This window comes from Scyliorhinus torazame, chromosome 16 (genome assembly GCF_047496885.1).
Source record: "Scyliorhinus torazame isolate Kashiwa2021f chromosome 16, sScyTor2.1, whole genome shotgun sequence".
Classification (NCBI taxonomy): Eukaryota; Metazoa; Chordata; class Chondrichthyes; order Carcharhiniformes; family Scyliorhinidae; genus Scyliorhinus; species Scyliorhinus torazame.
Window position 1 is genome coordinate 90,987,804 of NC_092722.1, and position 22,166 is coordinate 91,009,969.

At 46.6% G+C, this 22,166-nt stretch overlaps 1 protein-coding gene across 6 annotated transcripts in view; it reads right to left on the bottom strand.

Annotated features, from left to right (window-relative positions):
- ccar1 (cell division cycle and apoptosis regulator 1) overlaps nt 1-22,166 on the bottom strand; it is a 409,621-nt gene that overhangs the window by 383,870 nt on the left and 3,585 nt on the right. For all 6 annotated transcript variants that reach the window (XM_072478734.1, XM_072478736.1, XM_072478731.1 and 3 more), the window contains exons 3-4: nt 20,365-20,525; nt 7,310-7,354 (exon numbers count right to left, since the gene is read on the bottom strand). In XM_072478734.1, the coding sequence (XP_072334835.1) occupies nt 7,310-7,354; nt 20,365-20,525 (206 nt within the window). The remainder of the gene's footprint in view (nt 1-7,309; nt 7,355-20,364; nt 20,526-22,166) is intronic.

A 22,166-nucleotide genomic window follows, 5' to 3' on the forward strand; every position in this document is an offset into this window, starting at 1 on the left:
GGCTCTGGAGTTTTTGGTCACCCTCAACTTCGCTGGGTACGCTACGCCAAACCACACCCCACTGTCATACAGTGTCGTATTCACTCAGCCGAAAGCCGCCCGCCTCCCCACCAGCTCCAGAATGAAGTCCTGGTAAATATGTACACCAGCTCCAGCCCACTGCACCTCCCCCTTCTGCTTCGCCCAACTGAAGACCTTTTCCTTCACGTGGAAGCAAATAATCACTGCTCTTGGCGGCCTTCCGTTTAAGCCTCTAACGAGCGATGAGCCCGGTCCAGTTCATACTGAGAGGGATCACCTCCCTCCCCCACCAACTCCGCAAACAGCTTGGCAAAGTACTCAGTTGGCCTCGGGCAGGTCCACGATCTTCAAATTTTGCCGCCGCGATCTATTTTCCAGATCCTCCAATTTAGCTCACAGCCCTTTGTTGGCCTCGACCACCCTCTGCAGCTCCTCCCCCATCGAGCAAGCCAACGTGCGATTTCCTCCTACATGCCGATACCAGAAGTCCACAGGAACCCACTTGACTGGCACCCTATCCATCGCCTTAAACATTCACTCCCTTCATCTCCAAAGCACAGGATGGACTGCAGGAACTCAACAAGGTTACTTCAACAGCACCTTACAAATTCAAGACTTTCACCATGGAATTACCAGTGCAGGAGGCCATTCGGCCCATCGAGTCTGCACCGGCCCTTGGAAAGGGCAGCCTAACCAAGCCCACACCTCCACCCTATCCCTGTAACCCAGTAGCCCCACCTAACCTTTTTGGACACCAAGAGCAATTTAGCATGGCCAATCCACCTAAGCGGCACATCTTTGGACTGTGGGAGGAAACCAGAGCACCCGGAGGAAACCCACGCAGACACGAGGAGAAAGTGCAAACTCCACACAGCCAGAGAACCAAGCCAGGAATCGAACCTGGGACCCTGAAGCTGTGAAGCAACTATGCTAACCACTGTGTTACCATCTAGAATGACAGAGCAGCAAGGACAAGGGAACACCACGTGTCCCCCTCCAAGCCACAACCCAGCCTGTCTTTGAGGTATGTACATCACTGTCCGTGGCTCAAAGTCCTGGAACTCCCTTCCTAACAGCACTTGGGCATATCTACAGTCAATACAGTGGTTCAAGAAAATGGCTCACCATCACCTTCTCAATGGCAATTAGAGATGGGAAATAAATTCTGCCTTGCCAAGAAATCCCAAGAAAGAATTAAGAACACAGCCAAAAACCTCTCTGGTCCTGAAAATAACACGCTCATTCCTTCAGTTTGAAACTGTAAAGATAGAACATAGAACAGTACAGCACAGAAATGGCCCTTCGGCCCTCAATGCTGTGCCGAGCATTGTCCGAAACCAAGATCAAGCTATCCCACTCCCTGTCATTCTGGTGTGCTCCATGTGCCTATCCAATAACCGCTTGAAAGTTCCTAAAGTGTCCGACTCCACTATCACAGCAGGCAGTCCATTCCACACCCTAACCACTCTCTGAGTAAAGAACCTACCTCGGACATCCCTCCACATCTCCCACCCCGAACCTTATAGTTATGCCCCCTTGTAACAGCTACATCCACCTGAGGAAATAGTCTCAGAACGTCCACTCTATCTATCCCCCTCATCATCTTACAAACCTCTATTAAGTCGCCTCTCATCCTCCTCCGCTCAAAGAGAAAAGCCCGAGCTCCCTCAACCTTTCCTCAAACCAGGCAGCATCCTGGTAAATCTCCTTTGCACCCTTTCCAATGCTTCCACATCCTTCCTATAATGAGGTGACCAGAACTGCACACAATACTTCAAATGTGGTCTCACCAGGGTCATGTATAGTTGCAGCGTAACCCCGCGGCTCTTAAACTCAAGCCCCCCGTTAATAAACGCTAACACACCATAAGCCTTCTTCACGGCTCTATCCACTCGAGTGGCAACCTTCAGAGATCTGTGGACATGAACCCCAAGATCCCTCTGTTCCTCTACATTCCACAGAATCCTGCCGTTGACCCTGTAATCCGCATTCAAATTTTTTTTAAATAAATGAATCACCTCGCACTTATCAGGGTTAAACTCCATCTGCCATTTTTCGGCCCAGCTCTGCATCCTATCAATGTCTCTTTGCAGCCTACAACAGTCCTCCACCTCATCCACTACTCCAACAATCTTGGTGTCATCAGCAAATTTACTGACCCACCCTTCAAGTCATTGATAAAAATTGCAAAAAGCAGAGGACCCAGCACTGATCCCTGTGGTGCACCACTGGTAACCAGTCTGAAAATTTTCCATCCACCACTAACCTGTCTTCTATGTGATAGCCAGTTACTTATCCAATTGGGCAAATTTCTCTCAGCCACACCTCCTTACTTTTCATAGAATTTACAGTGAAGGAGGCCATTCGGCCCATCGAATCTGCACCGGCTCTTGGAAAGAGCACCCTACCCAAGGTCAACACCGCCACCCTATCCCCATAACCCAGTAACCCCATCCTACACTAAGGGCAATTTTGGACACTAAGGGCAATTTATCATGGCCAATCCACCTAACCTGCACATCTTTGGACTGTGGGAGGAAACCGGAGCACCCGGAGGAAACCCACGCATACACGGGGAGGATGTGCAGACTCCGCACAGACAGTGACCCAAGCTGGAATCGAACCTGGGACCCTGGAGCTGTGAAGCAATTGTGCTATCCACAAGGCTACCGTGCTGCCCCTTTCTTCATGAGCCGACCATGGGGAACCTTATCAAACTTCTTACTAAAATCCATGTATACGATATCAACTGCTCCACCTTCATCTACACACTTAGTGACCTCCTCAAAGAATTCATTCAAATTTGTGAGGCAAGACCTACCCTTCGCAAATCCGTGTTGACTACCCCGGATTAAGCTGCATTTTTCCAAATGGTCATAAATCCTATCCTTCAGGGCCTTTTCCATTCCCAACCACCGAACTAAGAATAACTGGCCTATAATTACTAGGGTCATTCCTATTCCCTTTCTTGAACAGAGGAACAACATTCACCACTCTCCAGTCCTCTGGCACTATCCTCGTGGACAGCAAGGACCCAAAGATCAAAGCCAAAAGGCTCTGCAATCTCATCCCTTGCCTCCCAAAGAATCCTTGGATATATCCCATCTAGCCCAGGGGACTTGTCGACCCTCAGGTTTTTCAAAATTGCTAATACATCCTTCCTCAGAACATCTACCTCCTCCAGCCTACCCGCCTGAATCACACACTCATCCTCAAAAACATGGCTCCTCGCCTTGGTGAACACTGAAGAAAAGTATTCATTCAACGCCTCTCCTATTTCTTCTGACTCCATGCACAAGTTCCCACTACTGTCCTTCACCGGCCCTACCCTCACCCTGGTCATTCTTTTATTTCTCACATAAGAGTAAAAAGCATTGGGGTTTTTCTTGATCCGACCCGCCAAGGACTTCTCATGCCCCCTCCTAGCTCTCCTAAGCCCTTTTTGTTTAGCTCATTCCTTGCTACCTTGTAACCCTCAAGTGCCCCCCCCCCCCCCCCCCCCCTCCCCAATAGAGCCGTAGCAAATTTCCCTCCCAGGATATTGGTGCCCCTCTGGTTCAGGTGCAAATCGTGCTGTCTGTACAGGTCCCACCTTCCCCAGAATGTGCTCCAATTATCCACGTACCAAAAACCCTCCCTCTTACACCATTCCTGCAGCCACGTGTTTATCTGCACTCTCTACCTGTTCCTCACCTCACTAGCACGTGGCACCGGCAACAAACCAGAGATGACAACATGGTTTGTCCTGGCTCTCAGCTTCCACCCTAGCTCCCTAAATGCCTGTTTTAAATCCCGTCCCTTCTCTTACCTATGTCGCTGGTACCGATGTGTACCACGACTTGTGACTGCTCCCTCTCCCCTTTAAGGATTCTGAAAACACGGTCCGAGACGTCACGGATCCTGGCACCCGGGAGGCAACATACCATCCGTGAGTCTCTTTCGCTGCCACAGAACCGTCTATCTGTCCCTCTTAACTATTGAGCCCCCAATAACTATTGTCTCCTGCTCTCCCTCCTTCCCTTCTGAGCCACAGGGACGGACTCAGTGCTGGAGATCCGTTCACCGTGTCTTACCCCTGGTAGGTCGTCCCCCTCAACAGTATCCAAAACGGTGTACTTGTTACTGAGGGGAACAACCACAGAGGATCCCTGCACTGACTGCTTCCTCCCAGCCCCTCTCACCGTCACCCATCTACCTTGATTCTTCAGAGTAACTACATCCCTGAAGCTACTATCTATGACCACCTCTGCCTCCCGAATGATCCGAAGTTCATTCAGCTCCAGCTCCAGTTCCCAAACGTGGTTTCGGAGGAGCTGGAGATGTGTGCACTTCCCACAGGTAAATCAGCAGGGACACTGACGGCGTCCCTCATCTCAAACATTCTGCAGGAGGAACATTGCACTGCCTTCCCTGCCATCCCCTCTAGATAAAAAAAAGAAAAAGAAAGAGCTTACCTGTTATTCACTCTACCCCTTAGGTTAAAGGAGGTGGAAGGGTGGGGGACACTAAGTGTAGTGTCTGGGGTTTAGAAACTGCCCAACTAAATACAGGTAAAAATAAAACACTTAACCAGCAACCACTGTGCCCCACACAAGAACAGCACTCAGCTGTTATGGGCCTGCGCAAACAATTTAAATCTTTACTACTTACCCAGCAGTCACTCTGTCCTCACTCTGACTGGAAACTCCCAACAGTAAGTTTTTAAAAACATTTACTCCCCGTCTCAGCAAGCACTCACTCAGCAACTATTGCGTCCCGCACGGTAACACCTCAGGGAAAAGAAAAACTACTTACCAGTCAATCACTTACCTGCAGGCTGTGACATCACGGTTCAACTTCTTTCTACTTCGACCTGCCCTCGAGTCTCCCTCGAGCTTAACTCGGCTGTGATCCTTACAGTGATTGTCTTTTTTTTTGGTTAGAGAAGGAGGTAGGGAGGGAAACACTGAAGAAGTGTTTCGGGTTTAACTGTCACTTGACATTAGCTCCTCCTCAAACCACCTTCAAGATGACCGCAATGCACTGATGCAAATTTTCCCCACAACAGCCAATCAGCATCTCCGCTCTACTGCCATCTGCTGGATCTCATAAGGTCATCTTTCTTTCGCTATTTCATTTACCCTGTGGTTTTCGATGTATTAATTATAACTTACATTTCCGGATTAAAGCTTTGCATATCCCAGGAAAGAATCTTTGATTACACAGAAACATTATTGCTTGCCCTGCTCACACAGCAGGTACACAAGGCCTAAGGGTACATGCAAGTACAATAAACTGGCACCATTTGCTTGCCGTTGACTGCAAAATACAGATAATTAAGTCACGACTGCTGATCTTGGTCCTTGTGATTAGTATTAGGAAAAGGATCCCCTACCACCATATTCAGCAAACTGGAGAGTTTACCCAATGACTATACTGAGGAACAATGAATCACAACTTTACTCTTTGGGAATATATTGCAAGAATCAAAGTATCTTACTATTTGCTCAGAACAAATTCTCGTTCAATGGTAATTGAGTCCCAAGAACAAAGGAAAGTACAGTACGGGAACAGGCCTGCAAACCTGCACCGTCTATGCTGCCTGTCTAACATAATACCTTTTACACTCCCGGGGTCCGTAACCCTCTTTTGAACGGTCAGTGATTTCCTAAAACATTTGTTGGGAAAGAATGCAGACCCAGTCTTCATGACGGGCATGAATTGATCAGTCAAGAATTTAGTTGGGAACTGAAAGTTTGCGAAAGCAAACGGACAACCCAAGCTTTCAGCAATGACACATAAGCTGACCTTGGAACACCCGAAGTGTGTTATTAGTCCAGTGGCTACGCAAGGCTGCAAAATCAAAGCCCTGCACCTTTAACACTGCACATGAGCAAACTGGAGGAGGCACCAAGTCAGCGGGCTGTTAGGTGAATTAGACATTCTGAATTCTCCCTCTGTGTACCCGAACAGTTGCCGGAATGTGGCGACGAGGGGCTTTTCACAGTAACTTCATTGCAGTGTTAATGTAAGCCTACTTGTGACAATAAAGATTATTGTTATTAACTTTTTTCAAGGACCTCCAGTGCACATGAATATCAAAATGCCATAATTGGAATAAACAACATAATATTCAGCAACACCACAACATCTCCAACCACAACTCAATCAAGCAAGATGTCAAAGTTATTGCATCACATCAAATTAGTTGATTTAGAATGGGAACAAAAGTGCTATCTTGACAGTTCTGATACACAACTTTACCAGATAGCCAGTCTTTCTTAAAAATCAGCCAAGTCCAAAAAACAAAACTGAGCGTTTTTTTTAAGAAGAAACTTCATTGTCACAAGTAGGCTTAGATTAACACTGCAATGAAGTTACTGTGAAAAGCCCCTAGTCACCACATTCCGGTGCCTGTTCAGGTACACAGAGGGAGAATTCAGAATGTCCAAATGACCTAACAGCACGTCTTTCGGGACTTGTGGGAAGAAACCGGAGCACCCGGAGGAAACCCACGCAGACACGGGGAGAACGTGCAAACTCCACAAAGACAGTGACCCAAGCCGGGAATCGACCCTGGGACCCAGGAGCTGTGAAGCAAAAGTGTATACCACGTGCTACAGTGCCGCCCATAATATCTGAACAGAAAATACAGCACTGAAAAAAGGCAAACATGGGAAACTGACAGGTCTGTCAGCATCTGAAAGGGAAATATACATTTATGTTTTCCATAAGACCATAAGACATAGGAGCGGAAGTAAGGCCATTCGGCCTATCGAGTCCACTCCACCATTCAATCATGGCTGATTTCAACTCCATTTACCCGCTCTCTCTCCATAGCCCTTAATTCCTCGAGAAATCACGAACTTATCAACTTCTGTCTTAAAGACACTCAACGTCCCGGCCTCCACCGCCCTCTGTGGCAATGAATTCCACAGACCCACCACTCTCTGGCTGAAGAAATTTCTCCTCATGTCTGTTCTAAAGTGACTCCTTTTTATTCTAAGGCTGTGCCCCCGGGTCCTAGTCTACCCTGCTAATGGAAACAACGTCCACCCTATCTAAGCCATTTCGACGGGCTTCATTCACACAGAGGTCTTTTCAAACGATATCTAACCAATGTCGTTTTACTTACTGAAAACATTCACAATCAAATGTCAATCTTGAATTAATTAGACATTATTAGCCAGACTTTTAACGGTAAAAGTTAATTGCAAAGGCTCATCACAAAAAGGAATAAGTTTTAATGTAAATCTGAAACCTGCTGAAATCAAGCTATCTAAAACTGCCAAGAATAAATTACACAAACCTGTTGCTGGACGCTGTAAATGGTTTGTTGGGGTTGCTGATATTGCTGAAAGGCAAACAGATAGCATTGTAAAAACCAACAGACAATGAAAATAATAGTATTCACTGCTGCCTTTACACCCGCTCATCATACAGGAATTAAACACCGAGTAGCAACTCTTCCAACAGGTTTAATGATTGAAAAATGGTTGACAGAATCTATTTTTATGGTTGGGGAGTCTTGGACCGGGGGACATAATCCAACTATTAGTCACACCTTTCACAAACACTTCTACAAACAAAAATCTCGCAGAAGTCTAGCACCCATCTGCAATGGCAATTAATGCTGCTTCAAGTGATATTAAGGGACACGAGGCAAAGCGGGCATATAGGGCTGGGCCATAGATTACCCATATCTCACTGAACGGCAGAACAAATTTAAGAGGTTAAATAGCCTACTCCTGTTCTCACATTCCACCTCCAAAAAGTCAGCTCTGACGTGGAGTCATAAGGACTCAAATCAGTAACAGTTTCTCTCTCCACAGATGCTGCCAGACCTGCTGAGTTTTTCAAGCATTTTCTGTTTTCATTTCAAATTCAATTTGTTGGGTGCTCAGATTTTATTACGAGATTCCTCACATTGAATGTTCTCCATATCGGACCTGGCACCAAGGACAGGGGAAAACTAGATGAAAAGAGGTACTGTTGGTGGGTCATTACCAAGCACATGTGAAAAATGCAGCAATACATTTTGTAGGAAACATCTTGTTGAAAGGTGAAGCAGAAATGTAAAACAGAAACAAGGTCATTATATAGAAACTAATGCACTAAAATTCAAGACTTTACTTAAGAGGCAAAAGTAATTAAAGCACACCATGGTAACAGGGGCAGTAGGACTTCCGCCTAAGAACAAAGGACAAAGAGAAATTACAGCACAGGAACAGGCCCTTCGGCCCTCCAAGCCTACGCCGATCCAGATCCTCCATCTAAAACTTTTGCCTATTTTCGAAGGATCTGTATCCCTCTACTCCCTGCCCATTCATGTATCTGTCCAGATACATCTTAAATGACGTTATCGTGCGCGCCTCTACCACCTCCACCAGCAATGCGTTCCAGGCACCCACCACCCTCTGCGTAAAGAACTTTCCGCATATATCGACCTTAAACTTTTCCCCTCTCACCTTGAACTCGTGACCCTAGTAATTGAGTCCCCCACTGTGGGAAAAAGCTTCTTGCTATTCATCCTGTCTATAACCTCTCATGATTTTGTAGACCTCACTGTGATCACCCCTCAACCTCAGTCTTTCTAATGAAAATAATCCTAATCTACTCAACCTCTATTCATAGCTAGAGCCCTCCATACCAGGCAACATCCTAGCGAACCTCTTCTGCACCTTTTCCAAAGCATCCACATCCTTTTGGTAATGTGGCGACCAGAACTGTACGCAGTATTCCAAATGTGGCCTAACCAAAGTCTTATACAACTGTAACATGACCTGCCAACTCTTGTACTCAATACCCCTTCTGATGAAGGAAAGCATGCCGTATGCCTTCTTGACCACTATCGACCTGCGCAGCCACCTTCAGGATACATTGGACCTGAACACCCAGATCTCCCTGTACATCAATTTTCCCCAGGGCCTTTTCATTTACCGCATAGTTCTCTCTTGAATTGGATCTTCCACAATGCATCACCTCGCATTTGCCCGGATTGAACTCCATATGCCATTTCTCCGCCCAACAATCCAATCTATCTATATTCTGCTGTATTCTCGGACAGTCCTCTTCACTATCTGCTACTCCACCAATCTTAGTGTAATCTGCAACCTTGCTAGACCACCTTTACCTTCCTCCAGATCATGTATGTATATCACTCACAACAGTGGTCCCAGCACGGTTCCCTGTGGAACACCACAGGTCACAGTTCTCCATTTTGAGAAACTTCCTTCCACTACTACTCTCTGCCTCGTTGCCCAGCCAGTTCTTTATCCATCCAGCTAGTACACCCTGGACCCCATGAGACTTCACTTTCTCCATCAGCCTACCATGGGGAACCTTATCAAACGCCTTACTGAAGTCCATGTATATGACATCTACATACAGCCCTTCCCTCATCAATCAACTTTGTCACTTCCTCAAAGAATTCTATTAAGTTGGTAAGACATGACCTTCCCTGCACAAAACCATGTTGCCTATCACTGATAAGCCCATTTTCTTCCAAATGGGAAAAGATCCTATCCCTCAGGATCTTCTCCAGCAGCTTCCCTACCACTGACGTCAGGCTCACCGGTCTATAATTAGCTGGATTATCCCTGCTACCCTTCTTAAACAAGGGGACAACATTAGCAATTCTCCAATCCTCCTGTACCTCACCCGTGTTTTCCAAGGTGAGGACTACAGTCAAATCACAACAGGTTACATTTAATAGTTATTTCGCATATGATACTAATATTCTTTCAAATTTTCTATCAGTATACTCGTTATTCAGTGTCACGTGAGAGTACCTTTACGAAATTGTTGTTTATCAAATAGCTGCAGTGATGTCAGAGTGTTGGTGGAGCTGGGCTGGCTGACTTTCACTTTCATTTTTGAGCAGGCAGCTAGTGTGTTTTAGTTTTGTTTTCAGAACTGGATAGCTGCAGGCAAAGCAAGCAGCCGTATATTGATCTCTCTCTGCAATCTAAAGACTGTCTCAAGATCATTTGGGTGATTTCAAAGTAATACCTGTTTCTGTAAAGAATTTAAATCTGCTGTCTTTCTGTAAAAAAGGGTCTTTTGGTCTTATGGATGTTGTTAGGAAAGTTATGAAGGGTTACTTGTAGAATCTTGTATCTGTGGGGATTATTGGTGTTGATAGTTGTTAAGATGTTTACTGTGAGTTTATAAAGTGTGAACTGGATTCAGAAATAAACATGAGTTTTGTTTTTAAACGTACTTTAGATCTCTGTTGCATTACAACTGTAAAGTAGGCCCTGTGCTCCCTATAACCACAATCTATTAAAAGTCGTGGGTCAGGGGAACTCCATGATATACTTGGGTGTTCTCTAAACCCTGGCCCATAACATCAGCACCTCAAATTCTTCACGTACCAATGACAGGTGACAGGACATCTCTCATGAATGAAGTGCTCAGTTGTACACTGTGGTAATTTGAAGGACTGACCTGTGATTGGTCTATTTCGCCAATATTTCTTTCAACCAGTTACCATTAAAAAAATAAGACCACTTCAGCAAGTAAAATTTCTCAAGATAAATACTGTACCTTCCATGCAACATTACACACTTCCATAATGATTCTATGCCATTTTAATTATGGGTAAATATAATCTGTTATTTCTCACTGGTTCCTTCTTCCCATGAATGTCTGGCCCTTTTCCTCCACCTCATTTCATTGATTCCAAACACAGAATAAATTAATCAAAAGCCGAACAGCTGCCAGCCAGCAACAATTGGTAAACTTCTTACCCTCCGAAAGAGCACCCTCTACCGAGCCCCAATCCTCCGCTTTATCCTCAGTGACCTCACCAGACCTTTGGACACTAAGGGGCAATTCAGAATGGCGAATCCACCTTTAATAATAATAATCTTTATTGTCACAAGTAGGTTTACATTAACACCGCAATGAAGTTACTGTGAAAAGCTCCTAGTCGCCACATTCTGGCGCCTGTTCGGGTACACGTAAGGAGAATTCAAATTACACAACAGCATGTCTTTCGGGACTTGTGGGAGGAAACTGGAGCACCCAGAGGAAACCCATGCAGAACACGGGGAGAACATGCAGATTCCGCACAGGCAGTGACCCAAGCCAGGAATCGAACCTGGGACCCTGGTGCTGTGAAGCAACAGTGCTAACTACTGTGTTAACTGCACATCTTTGGACTGTGGGGGGAAACCAGGGCCCCCAGAGGAAACCCATGCAGACATGGGGAGAATATGCAAACTCCACAGTCATCGGAGGGTGGAATCGAACACGGGTCCCCTTGCTGTAAGGCAACAGTGCTAACTACTGTGCCACCAGAATGATCTAAAAATACAGACTATATCAGCTTCCAACACCATATCGATTCTGAAATGTCTCCAACTTCCAAATAGCCAAAAGTTGGCAATCTGACCTGTTCCTGGCCCCAACATTAATTTGAACAATTAAACTATCCAGATCGCATCTTCTGACCTACAATGACCACAACATAGAACGATTTGTTTTAAAGGAACATTAGCCAGTATACATTTGACCTATAGTGACAAGGAGAAACATTCACCTGTTAAAAACTGAGCCAAAGGATTCCACCTCTAGGATTGAATTCCATCACGAATGTTTGGGAAAGAGCAATTGGGCAGCTGCTAAACTATTGTTTGCAATATCAAGGACGGCAGCAATCAACTGTGTAACTCATCTGCAAAATGGCATTTTGGCAAAGGGCCGCATGATGGCAATAGCAAGCACTGCCGCCTCACAGCGGCAGGGATCCAGGTTAAATTCCAGCCTTGCGCGAGGGACTGTGTGGAGCTTGCACTTTCTCCCAATGTCTGTGGGTTTCCTCCAGCAGCCCCAGTTTCCTCCGACAGTCCAAAGCTGTGTGGATGTAACAAACGAGTTTAGGGAGTTAGGCTGGAAGTTAAAAGCCAGGACAGAGTTGTCATCTCTGGTTTGTTGCCAGTGCCACGTGATAGCGAGGCTAGGAATAGAGAGAGTGCAGTTGAACATGTGGCTGCAGGTATGGTGCAGGAGGGAGGGCTTCAGGTATTTGGATAATTGGAGTGCATTCTGGGGAAGGTGGGACCTGCACAAGCAGGATGGGTTGCATCCAAACCAGAGGGGCACCAATATTCTGCGAGGGAGGTTTTCTAGTACTCTTCGGGAGGGTTTAAACTAATTCGGCATCCGCGATGCTGAGGACGTCGTGGATAGCACGTTTAGCGAGTTGGTCACACCGCAGGTGAATGTTACTGAGGGAGATAGAAAATGGGTGACCAAAAGACACAGCAAGAATAGGAAGGCAGTGCAGGTGTCCCCTGTGGTCATCTCCCTGCAAAACAGATATGCCGCTTTGGATACTGTTGAGGGAGCTGGCTCGCCAGGGGAAGGCAGCAGCGGCCAGGTTCATGGCACCGTGGCTGGCTCTGTGCGCTACTTGGCAGGAAGAAGACTGGCAGGGCTATAGTGATAGGGGACTCAATCGTAAGGGGAATAGACAGGCGGTTCTGCGGATGCAATCGACACTCCGGGGGGGGGGGGGGGGGCAGCCAGCTGTCGTGGCGCACATAGGCACCAACGATATAGGTAAAAAACAGGACGAGGTCCTACAAGCTGAATTCAGGGAGTCAGGAGTTAAACTAAAAAGTAGGACCTCAAAGGTAGTAATCTCAGGATTGCTACCAGTGCCACGAGCTAGTCAGAGTACGAATGTCAGGATAGATAGGATGAATGCGTGGCTCGCGAGATGGAGCAAGAGGGAGGGATTCAAATTCCTGGGGCATTGGAACCGGTTCTGGGGAGGTGGGACCAGTACAAACCAGACGGTCTGTACCTGGACAGGACTGGAACCGATGTCCTGGAGGTGGGGGTGGGGGGTGGGGGGGGGGGTTTGCTAGAGCTGTTGGGGAGGGTTGAAACTAATGTGGCAGGGGGATGGGAACCGATGCAGGAAGTCGGAAGGTAGTAAAACAGGGACAGAAACAAAAGGCAGTAAGGGGGAAAGTGTAAGGCAGAGAAGCCATAGTCAGAAATCAAAAAGGGCGACAGTACAAGATACAGTGACTGAGGGGAGCTCAGTGAATAGACCTAGTAATACTAAAAGTAATGAAACGAGAAGTAAAAACAAATGGCAAGCGACGCGGCAGGTTGTTACATGAAGATATGGGTTCAACGACAAGGAAAATTAGGAGAAAAGTTAAGAGGAAATAAAACTTAGGAGAGGTTTCTGATCGAGGTGTTAAGATTCAAAACAGAGGTAAAAAAGCCAGCATAAGTGTACTTTATCCGAATGCTCGTAGTATTCGGAATAAGGTAAATGAGTTGATGGCGCAAATCATCGTGAATGACAATGATTTAGTGGCCATTACTGAAATATGGTTAAAGGATGGTCACTACTGGGAGTTAAATATCCGAGGGTATCAAATTATTGGGAAGGAGAGTGGATGGTAAGGGAGGTGGTGTAGCTCTGTTATTTAAGGATGACATCCGGGCAACAGTAAGGGATGACATCGGTGCTATGGTGGATAAGGTTGAATCCATTTGGGTGGAAATCAGGAATAGTAAGGCGAAAAAGTCACTGATAGGAGTAGTTTATAGGCCACCAAATAGTAACATTATGGTGGGGCAGGCAATAAACAAAGAAATAACAGATGCATGTAGAAATGGTACAACAGTTATCATGGGGGATTTTAATCTACATGTCGATTGGTTTGACCAGGTCGGTCAAGGCAGCCTTGAGGAGGAGTTTATAGAATGTATCCGCGATAGTTTCCTAGAACAGTATGTAATGGAACCTACGAGAGAATAAGCGATCCTAGACCTGGTCCTGTGTAATGAGACAGGATTGATTCATGATCTCATAGTTAGGGATCCTTTCGGAAGGAGCGATCACAATATGGTGGAATTTAAAATACAGATGGAGGGTGAGAAGGTAAAATCAAACACTAGTGTTTTGTGCTTAAACAAAGGAGATTACAATGGGATGAGAGAAGAACTAGCTAAGGTAGACTGGAGCAAAGACTTTATGGTGAAACAGTTGAGGAACAGTGGAGAACCTTCCAAGTGATTTTTCAGTGCTCAGCAAAGGTTTATACCAACAAAAAGGAAGGACGGTAGAAAGAGTGAAAATCGACCATGGATATCTAAGGAAATAAGAGAGTTTCAAATTGAAGGAAAAAGCATACAAAGTAGCAAAGATCAGTGGGAGACTAGAGGACTGGGAAATCTTTAAGGGGCAACAGAAAGCTACTAAAAAAGCTATAAAGAGTAAAATAGATTATGAGAGTAAACTTGCTCAGAATATAAAAACAGATAGTAAAAGTTTCTACAAATACATCAAACAAAAAAGAGTGGCTAAGGTAAATATTGGTCCTTTAGAGGGTGAGAAGGGAGATTTAATAATGGGAGATGAGGAAATGGCTGAGGAACTGAACAGGTTTTTTGGGTCGGTCTTCACAGTGGAAGACACAAATAACATGCCAGTGACTGATGGAAATGAGGCTATGACAGGTGAGGACCTTGAGAGGATTGTTATCACCAAGGAGGTAGTGATGGGCAAGCTAATGGGGCTAAAGGTAGACAAGTCTCCTGGACCTGATGGAATGCATCCCAGAGTGCTAAAAGAGATGGCTAGGGAAATTGCAAATGCACTGGTGATAATTTACCAAAATTCACGAGACTCTGGGGTGGTCCCGGCGGATTGGAGGTTAGCATACGTGACACCACTGTTTAAAAAAGGAGGTAGGCAGAAAGCGGGTAATTATAGGCCAGTGAGCTTAACTTCGGCAGCAAGGTACCCCCGGGAAATGCCTTTAGATATATGCAGGTGAGGGCTTTTGTGAGGCGACAGGTGAGGGAATTCCCGTTGCTCCCGGCACAAGAAGTTCAAGATAGGGTGATCTCGGGTGCATGGGTCGGGGAGGGCAAGGTGTCGGAAATACACCAGGAGTTGAAAGAAGAGGGGGAAGCGCTGGTAGAAGAGTTGAAGGGTAAATGGGAGGAGGAGCTGGGGGAGGAGATCGAGGAAGGTCTGTGGGCTGATGCCCTCGGTAGGGTTAATTCCTCCTCGTGTGCCAGGCTCAGCCTGATACAATTTAAGGTGGTCCACAGAGCGCACTTGACGGGGGCGAGGTTGAGTAGGTTCTTTGGGGTAGAGGACAGATGTGGAAGGTGCTCAGGGAGCCCGGCGAACCATGTCCATATGTTTTGGTCATGCCCGGCACTGGAGGGGTTCTGGAGAGGAGTGGCGGGAGCAATATCTCAGGTGGTGAAAGTCCGGGTCAAGCCAAGCTGGGGGGCTAGCAACATTTGGAGTAGTGGACGAACCGGGAGTGCAGGAGGCGAAAGAGGCCGGCATTCTGGCCTTTGCGTCCCTAGTAGCCCGCCGAAGGATCTTGCTAATGGGGAAGGAGGCGAAGCCCCCCAGCCTGGATAAATGATATGGCTGGGTTCATAAAGTTGGAGAGGATTAAGTTCGCCTTGAGAGGGTCTGCGCAGGGGTTCTACAGGTGGTGGCAACCGTTCCTAGACTATCTCGCGGAGCGTTAGAGGAAGGTCGGTCAGCAGCAGCAGCAACCTTGGGGGGGGGGGGGGGGGGAGACTGCCTGGGAGGGTGGATGAGCAAGAGATAACATGAAGGGTTGGGGAAACTGGCACGTACGGGTGAGGGCCAGTGTTCAAAGCTGAGTAAATATATAATTTTGCCATGTATATATCTTGCTCTGTGCGATTTCTCGGTTTTTTTTGTTACGACCGGGGGGGTTATTATGTTAAAAAACTTTAATAAATATATACTTTTTTTTTTAAACTTCGGCAGCAGGGAAGATGCTGGAAGCTATCATCACGGAAGAAATAGCGAGGCATCTGGATGGAAATTGTCCCATTGGGCAGATGCAGCATGGGTTCATAAAGGGCAGGTCGTGCCTAACTAATTTAGTGGAATTTTTTGAGGACATTAACAGTGCGGAAGATAACGGGGAGCCAATGGACGTGGTATATCTGGATTTCCAGAAAGTCTTTGACAAGGTGCCACACAAAAGGTTGCTGCATAAAATAAAGATGCATGGCATTAAGGGGAAAGTAGTAGCATGGATAGAGGATTGGTTAATTAATAGAAAGCAAAGAGTTGGCAATCAGTAGCTTGTGGTGTCCCTCAGGGATCAGTGTTGGGCCCACAATTGTTCAGAATTTACATAGATGATTTAGAGTTGGGGACCAAGGGCAATGTGTCCAAGTTTTCAGACGACACGAAGATGAGTGGTAAAGCAAAAAGTGCAGAGGATACTGGAAGTCTGCAGAGGGATTTGGATAGGCTAAGTGAATGGGCTAGGGTCTGGCACATGGAATACAATGTTGACAAATTTGAGGTTATCCATTTTGGTAGGAATAACAGCAAAAAGGATTATTATTTAAATGATAAAATATTAAAACATGCTGCTGAGCAGAGAGACCTGGGTGTGCTAGTGCATGAGTTGCAAAAAGTTGGTTTACAGGTGCAACAGGTGATTAAGAAGGCGAATGGAATTATGTCCTTCATTGCGAGAGGGATGGAGTTTAAGACTAGGGAGGTTATGCTGCAATTGTATAAGGTGTTAGTGATGCCACACCTGGAGTAGTGTGTTCCGTTTTGGTCTCCTTACTGGAGAAAGGGCATACTGGCACTGGAGGGTGTGCAGAAGAGATTCACCAGGTTAATCCCAGAGCTGAAGGGGTTGGATTACGAGGACAGGTTGAGTAGACTGGGACTGTACCCGTTGGAATTTAGAAAGATATGGGGGGGGGGGAATCTAATAGAAATATATCAGATTATGAAGGGAATAGATAGGATAGATGCAGGCAGGTTGTTTCCAGCACTAGGGGGCATAGCCTCAAAATAAGGGGAAGTAGATTTAGGACTGAGTTTAGGAGGAACGTCTTCACTCAAACGGTTGTGAATGTATGGAATTCCTTGCCCAGTGAAGCAGTAGAGGCCTACTTCTGCTCCTAGTTCTTATGGGAGGTTCCTGATTATAGATGTTTCAATAAGATTAGGGAGGGTGGTAAAAGAGGTGGGGGTGGCATTGGTAATTAGAGATAGTATAACAGCTGCAGAAAGGCAGTTCGAGGAGCATCTGCCTACTGAGGTAGTGTAGGTTGAAGTCAGAAATAGGAAAGGATCAGTCACCTTGTTGAGAGTTTTCTATAGGCCCCCCAATAGCAGCAGAGATGTGGAGGAACAGATTGGGAAACAGATTTTGGAAAGGTGTAGAAGTCACAGGGTAGTAGTCATGGATGACTTCAACTTCCCAAATATTGAGTGGAAACTCTTTTGATCAAATAGTTTGGATGGGGTGGTGTTTGTGCAGTATGTCCAGGAAGCTTTTCTAACACAGTATGTAGATTGTCCGACCAGATGGGGACGCCATATTGGATTTGGTACTTGGTAATGAACAAGAGCAAACGATAAGTGGGGGTGCATTTTGGAGATAGAAGGGTAAATACGATGCTGTCAGGCAAGAACTGAAGTGCATAAGTTGGGAACATAGGCTGTCAGGGAAGGACACAATTGAAATGTGGAACTTGTTCAAGGAACAGATACTAAATGTCCTTGATATGTATGTCCCTGTCAGGCAGGGAAGAGATGGTCGAGTGAGGGAACCATGGTTGACAAGAGGTTGAATGGCTTGTCAAGAGGAAAAAGGAGACTTATGTAAGGCTGAGGAAACAAGGTTCAGACAGAGCGCTGGAGGGATACAATAAAGCCAGGAGGGAACTGAAGAAAGGGATTAGGAGAGCTAAGAGAGGGCATGAAAAGTCTTTGGCGTGTCTGTTCAAGGAAAACCCCAAGGCCTTTTTTACACATATGTGAGAAATATGAGAATGACTAGAGCGAGGGTAGTTCCTATCAAGGACAGTAGCGGAAGATTGTGTATGGAGTCTGAAGAGATAGGCGAGGTCTTGAACGAGTACTTTTCTCAGTATTTACGAATGAGAGGGGCCATATTGTTGGAGAGGACAGTGTGAAACAGACTGGTAAGCTCGAGGAAATACTTGTTAGGAAGGAAGATGTGTTGGCCATTTTGAAAAACTTGAGGATAGACAAGTCCCCCGGGCCTGACGGGATATATCCAAGGATTCTATAGGAAGCAAGAGATGAAATTGCAGAGCCGTTGGCAATGATCTTTTCATCCTCACTGTCAACAGGGGTGGTACCAGGGGATTGGAGAGTGGCGAATGTTGTGCCCCTGTTCAAAAAAGGGAACAGGGATAACCCTGGGAATTACAGGCCAGTTAGTCTTACTTCGGTGGTAGGCAAAGTAATGGAAAGGGTACTGAGGGATAGGATTCCGGAGCATCTGGAAAGACACTGCTTCATTAGGGCTAGTCAGCATGGATTTGTATGGGGTAGGTCTTGCCTCACAAGTCTTATTGAATTCTGAGGATGTGACCAAGCACGTGGATGAAGGTAAAGCAGTGGATGTAGTGTACATGGATTTTATTAAGGCATTTGATAAGGTTCCCCTGGTAGGCTTATGCAGAAAGTAAGGAGGCATGGGCTAGTGGGAAATTTGGCCAGTCGGATAACGAACTGGCTAACCGATAGAAGTCAGAGAGTTGTGGTGGATGGCAAATATTCAGCCTGGAGCCCAGTTACCAGTGGCGTACCACAGGGATTAGTTATGGGTCCTCTGCTGTTTGTGATTTTAATGAATGACTTGGATGAGGGAGTTGAAGGGTGGGTCAGTATATTGAAAATGAAATCAAAATGAAAATCACTTGTCACAAGTAGGCTTCAAATGAAGTTACTGTGAAAAGCCCCTAGTCACCACATTCCAGCGCCTGTTCGGGGAGGCTGTTACGGGAATCGAACCGTGCTGCTGGCCTGACTTGGTCTGCTTTCAAAGCCAACAATTTAGCCCTGTGCTAAACAGCCCCTAACAGTATTTGCAGACGATACGAAGATTGATGGAGTTGTGGATAGTGAGGAGGGCTGTTGTCCGCTGCAAAGAGACATAGATAGGATGCAGAGCTGGGCTGAGATGTGACAGATGGAGTTTAACCCTGAAAAGTGTGAGGTTGTCCATTTTGGAAGGGCAAATATGAATGCGGAATGTAGGGTTAACGGTATCTTGACAATGTGGAGGAGCAGAGAAATCTTGGGGTCTATGCTCATAGATCTTTGAAAGTTGCCACTCAAGTGGATAGAGCTGTGAAGAAGGCCTCTGGTGTGCTAGCGTTCATTAGCAGAGGGATTGAATTTAAGAGCCGTGCGGTGATGATGCAGCTGTACAAAACCTTGGTACGGCCACATTTGGAGTACTGTGTGCAGTTCTGGTCGCCTAATTTTAGGAAGGATGTGGAAGCTTTGGAAAAAATGCAAAGGAGATTTACCAGGATGTTGCCTGGAATGGAGAGTAGGTCTTACGAGGAAAGGTTGAGGGTGCTAGGCCTTTTCTCATTAGACCAGAGAAGAATGAGGGGCGACTTGATAGAAGGGTATAAGATGATCAGGGGAATAGATAGAGTAGACAGTCAGAGACTTTTTCCCCGGGTGGAACAAACCATTACAAGGGGACATGAATTTAAGGTGAATGGTGGAAGATATAGGGGGGATGTCAGAGGTAGGTTCTTTACCCAGAGAGGAGTGGGGGCATGGAATGCACTGCCTGTGCAAGTAGTTGAGTCGGAAACATTAGGGACCTTCAAGCGGCTATTGGATAGGTAGAACATAGAATTAACAGCGCAGAAGGAGGCCATTCGGCCCATCGAGTCTGCACCGGCTCTTGGAAAGAGCACCCTACCCAAGTCCACACCTCCATCCTATCCCCATAACCCAGTAACCCCACCCAGAACTAAGGGCAATTTTGGACACTAAGGGCAATTTAGCTTGGCCAATCCACCTAACCTGCACATCTTTGGACTGTGGGAGGAAACCGGAGCACCCGGAGGAAACCCACGCAGACACGGGGAGAACGTGCAGACTCCGCACAGACAGTGACCCAGCAGGGAATCGAACCTGGGACCCTGGAGCTGTGAAGCAATTGTGCTAACCACCATGCTACCGTGCTGCCCACTAGGTACATGGATTACGGTAGAATGATGGGGGTGTTTGTTCTTAATCTAGGACAAAAGTTCGGCATGACATCGTGGGCCGAAGGGCCTGTTCTGTGCTGTATTTTTCTATGTTGTCTATGTTTTTCTATGTTAGGTGGAATAGCCATTATCAATGCGTGACGATACAGGGATGGGGCGTGATGTTGGCCGAGGTGACATGCTCTTTCGGAGGGTCGGTGCCTACTCAATGGACTAAATGGGTTCCTTCTGCACTCCAGGAATTCTAGGTCATATCGCGAACACAGCACTGATCGACTGGGTCGGCAACACAAAGGCACTCAACAATCCTACCTGCTGCAGTGCAACAGCTGCCTGTTGTTGTAAGGCTGCCGACTGGGTGAGCTGATAGCCTGTAGCTGTTTGAGTGGTGATGCCTGCTGCAGCCAGAGCTGTCTGCTGGGTGTACATGGTCGGAGACGCCCCGAGCAATGATGGCTGAACACCAAGGGCACCTGATGAAATAAATTCAAAACTTAATGGTAGTCTTGCATAATGGCATTAACGTTCCAGAAGAGTAATAGTTATAGGGGACTCTATAGTCAGGGGAACAGATAGGCGCTTCTGTGGACGTGAAAGAGACTCCAGGATGGTATGTTGCCTCCCTGGTGCCAGGGTCCAGGATGTCTCCGAACGGGTAGAGGGAATCCTGAAGGGGGAGGGCAAACAGGTAGAGGTCGTTGTACATATTGGTACTAACGACATAGGCAGGAAGAGGCATGAGGTCCTGCAGCAGGAGTTCAGGGAGCTAGGCAGAAAGTTAAAAGACAGGACCTCGAGGGTTGTAATCTCGGGATTACTCCCTGTGCCACGTGCCAGTGAGGCTAGAAATAGGAAGATAGAGCAGACAAACACGTGGCTAAACAGCTGGTGTAGGAGGGAGGGTTTCGGTTATCTGGACCACTGGGAGCTCTTCCGGGGCAGGTGTGACCTGTATAAGATGGACGGGTTGCATCTAAACCGGAGAGGCATAAATATCCTGGCCGCGAGATTTGCTAGTGTCACACGGGAGGGTTTAAACTAGTATGGCAGGGGGGTGGGCACGGGAGCAATAGGTCAGAAGGTGAGAGCGTTGAGGGAGAACTAGGGAATATGGACAGTGTGGCTCTGAGGCAGAGCAGACGGGGAGAAGTTGCTGAACACAGCGGGTCTGGTGGCCTGAAGTGCATATGTTTTAATGCAAGGAGCATTACGGGTAAGGCAGATGAACTTAGAGCTTGGATTAGTACTTGGAACTATGATGTTGTTGCCATTACAGAGACCTGGTTGAGGGAAGGGCAGGATTGGCAGCTAAACGTTCCAGGATTTAGATGTTTCAGGCGGGATAGAGGGGGATGTAAAAGGGGAGGCGGAGTTGCGCTACTTGTTCAGGAGAGTATCACAGCTATACAGCGAGAGGACACCTCAGAGGGCAGTGAGGCTATATGGGTAGAGATCAGGAATAAGAAGGGTGCAGTCACAATGTTGGGGGTATACTACAGGCCTCCCAACAGCCAGCGGGAGATAGAGGAGCAGATAGGTAGACAGATTTTGGAAAAGAGTAAAAACAACAGGGTTGTGGTGATGGGAGACTTCAACTTCCCCAATATTGACTGGGACTCACTTAGTGCCAGGGGCTTAGACGGGGCAGAGTTTGTAAGGAGCATCCAGGAGGGCTTCTTAAAACAATATGTAAACAGTCCAACTAGGGAAGGGGCGGTACTGGACCTGGTATTGGGGAATGAGCCCGGCCAGGTGGTAGATGTTTCAGTAGGGGAGCATTTCGGTAACAGTGACCACAATTCAGTAAGTTTTAAAGTACTGGTGGACAAGGATAAGAGTGGTCCGAGGATGAATGTGCTAAATTGGGGGAAGGCTAATTATAACAATATTAGGCGGGAACTGAAGAACATAGATTGGGGGCGGATGTTTGAGGGCAAATCAACATCTGACATGTGGGAGGCTTTCAAGTGTCAGTTGAAAGGAATACAGGACAGGCATGTTCCTGTGAGGAAGAAAGATAAATACGGCAATTTTCGGGAACCTTGGATGACGAATGATATTGTAGGCCTCGTCAAAAAGAAAAAGGAGGCATTTGTCAGGGCTAAAAGGCTGGG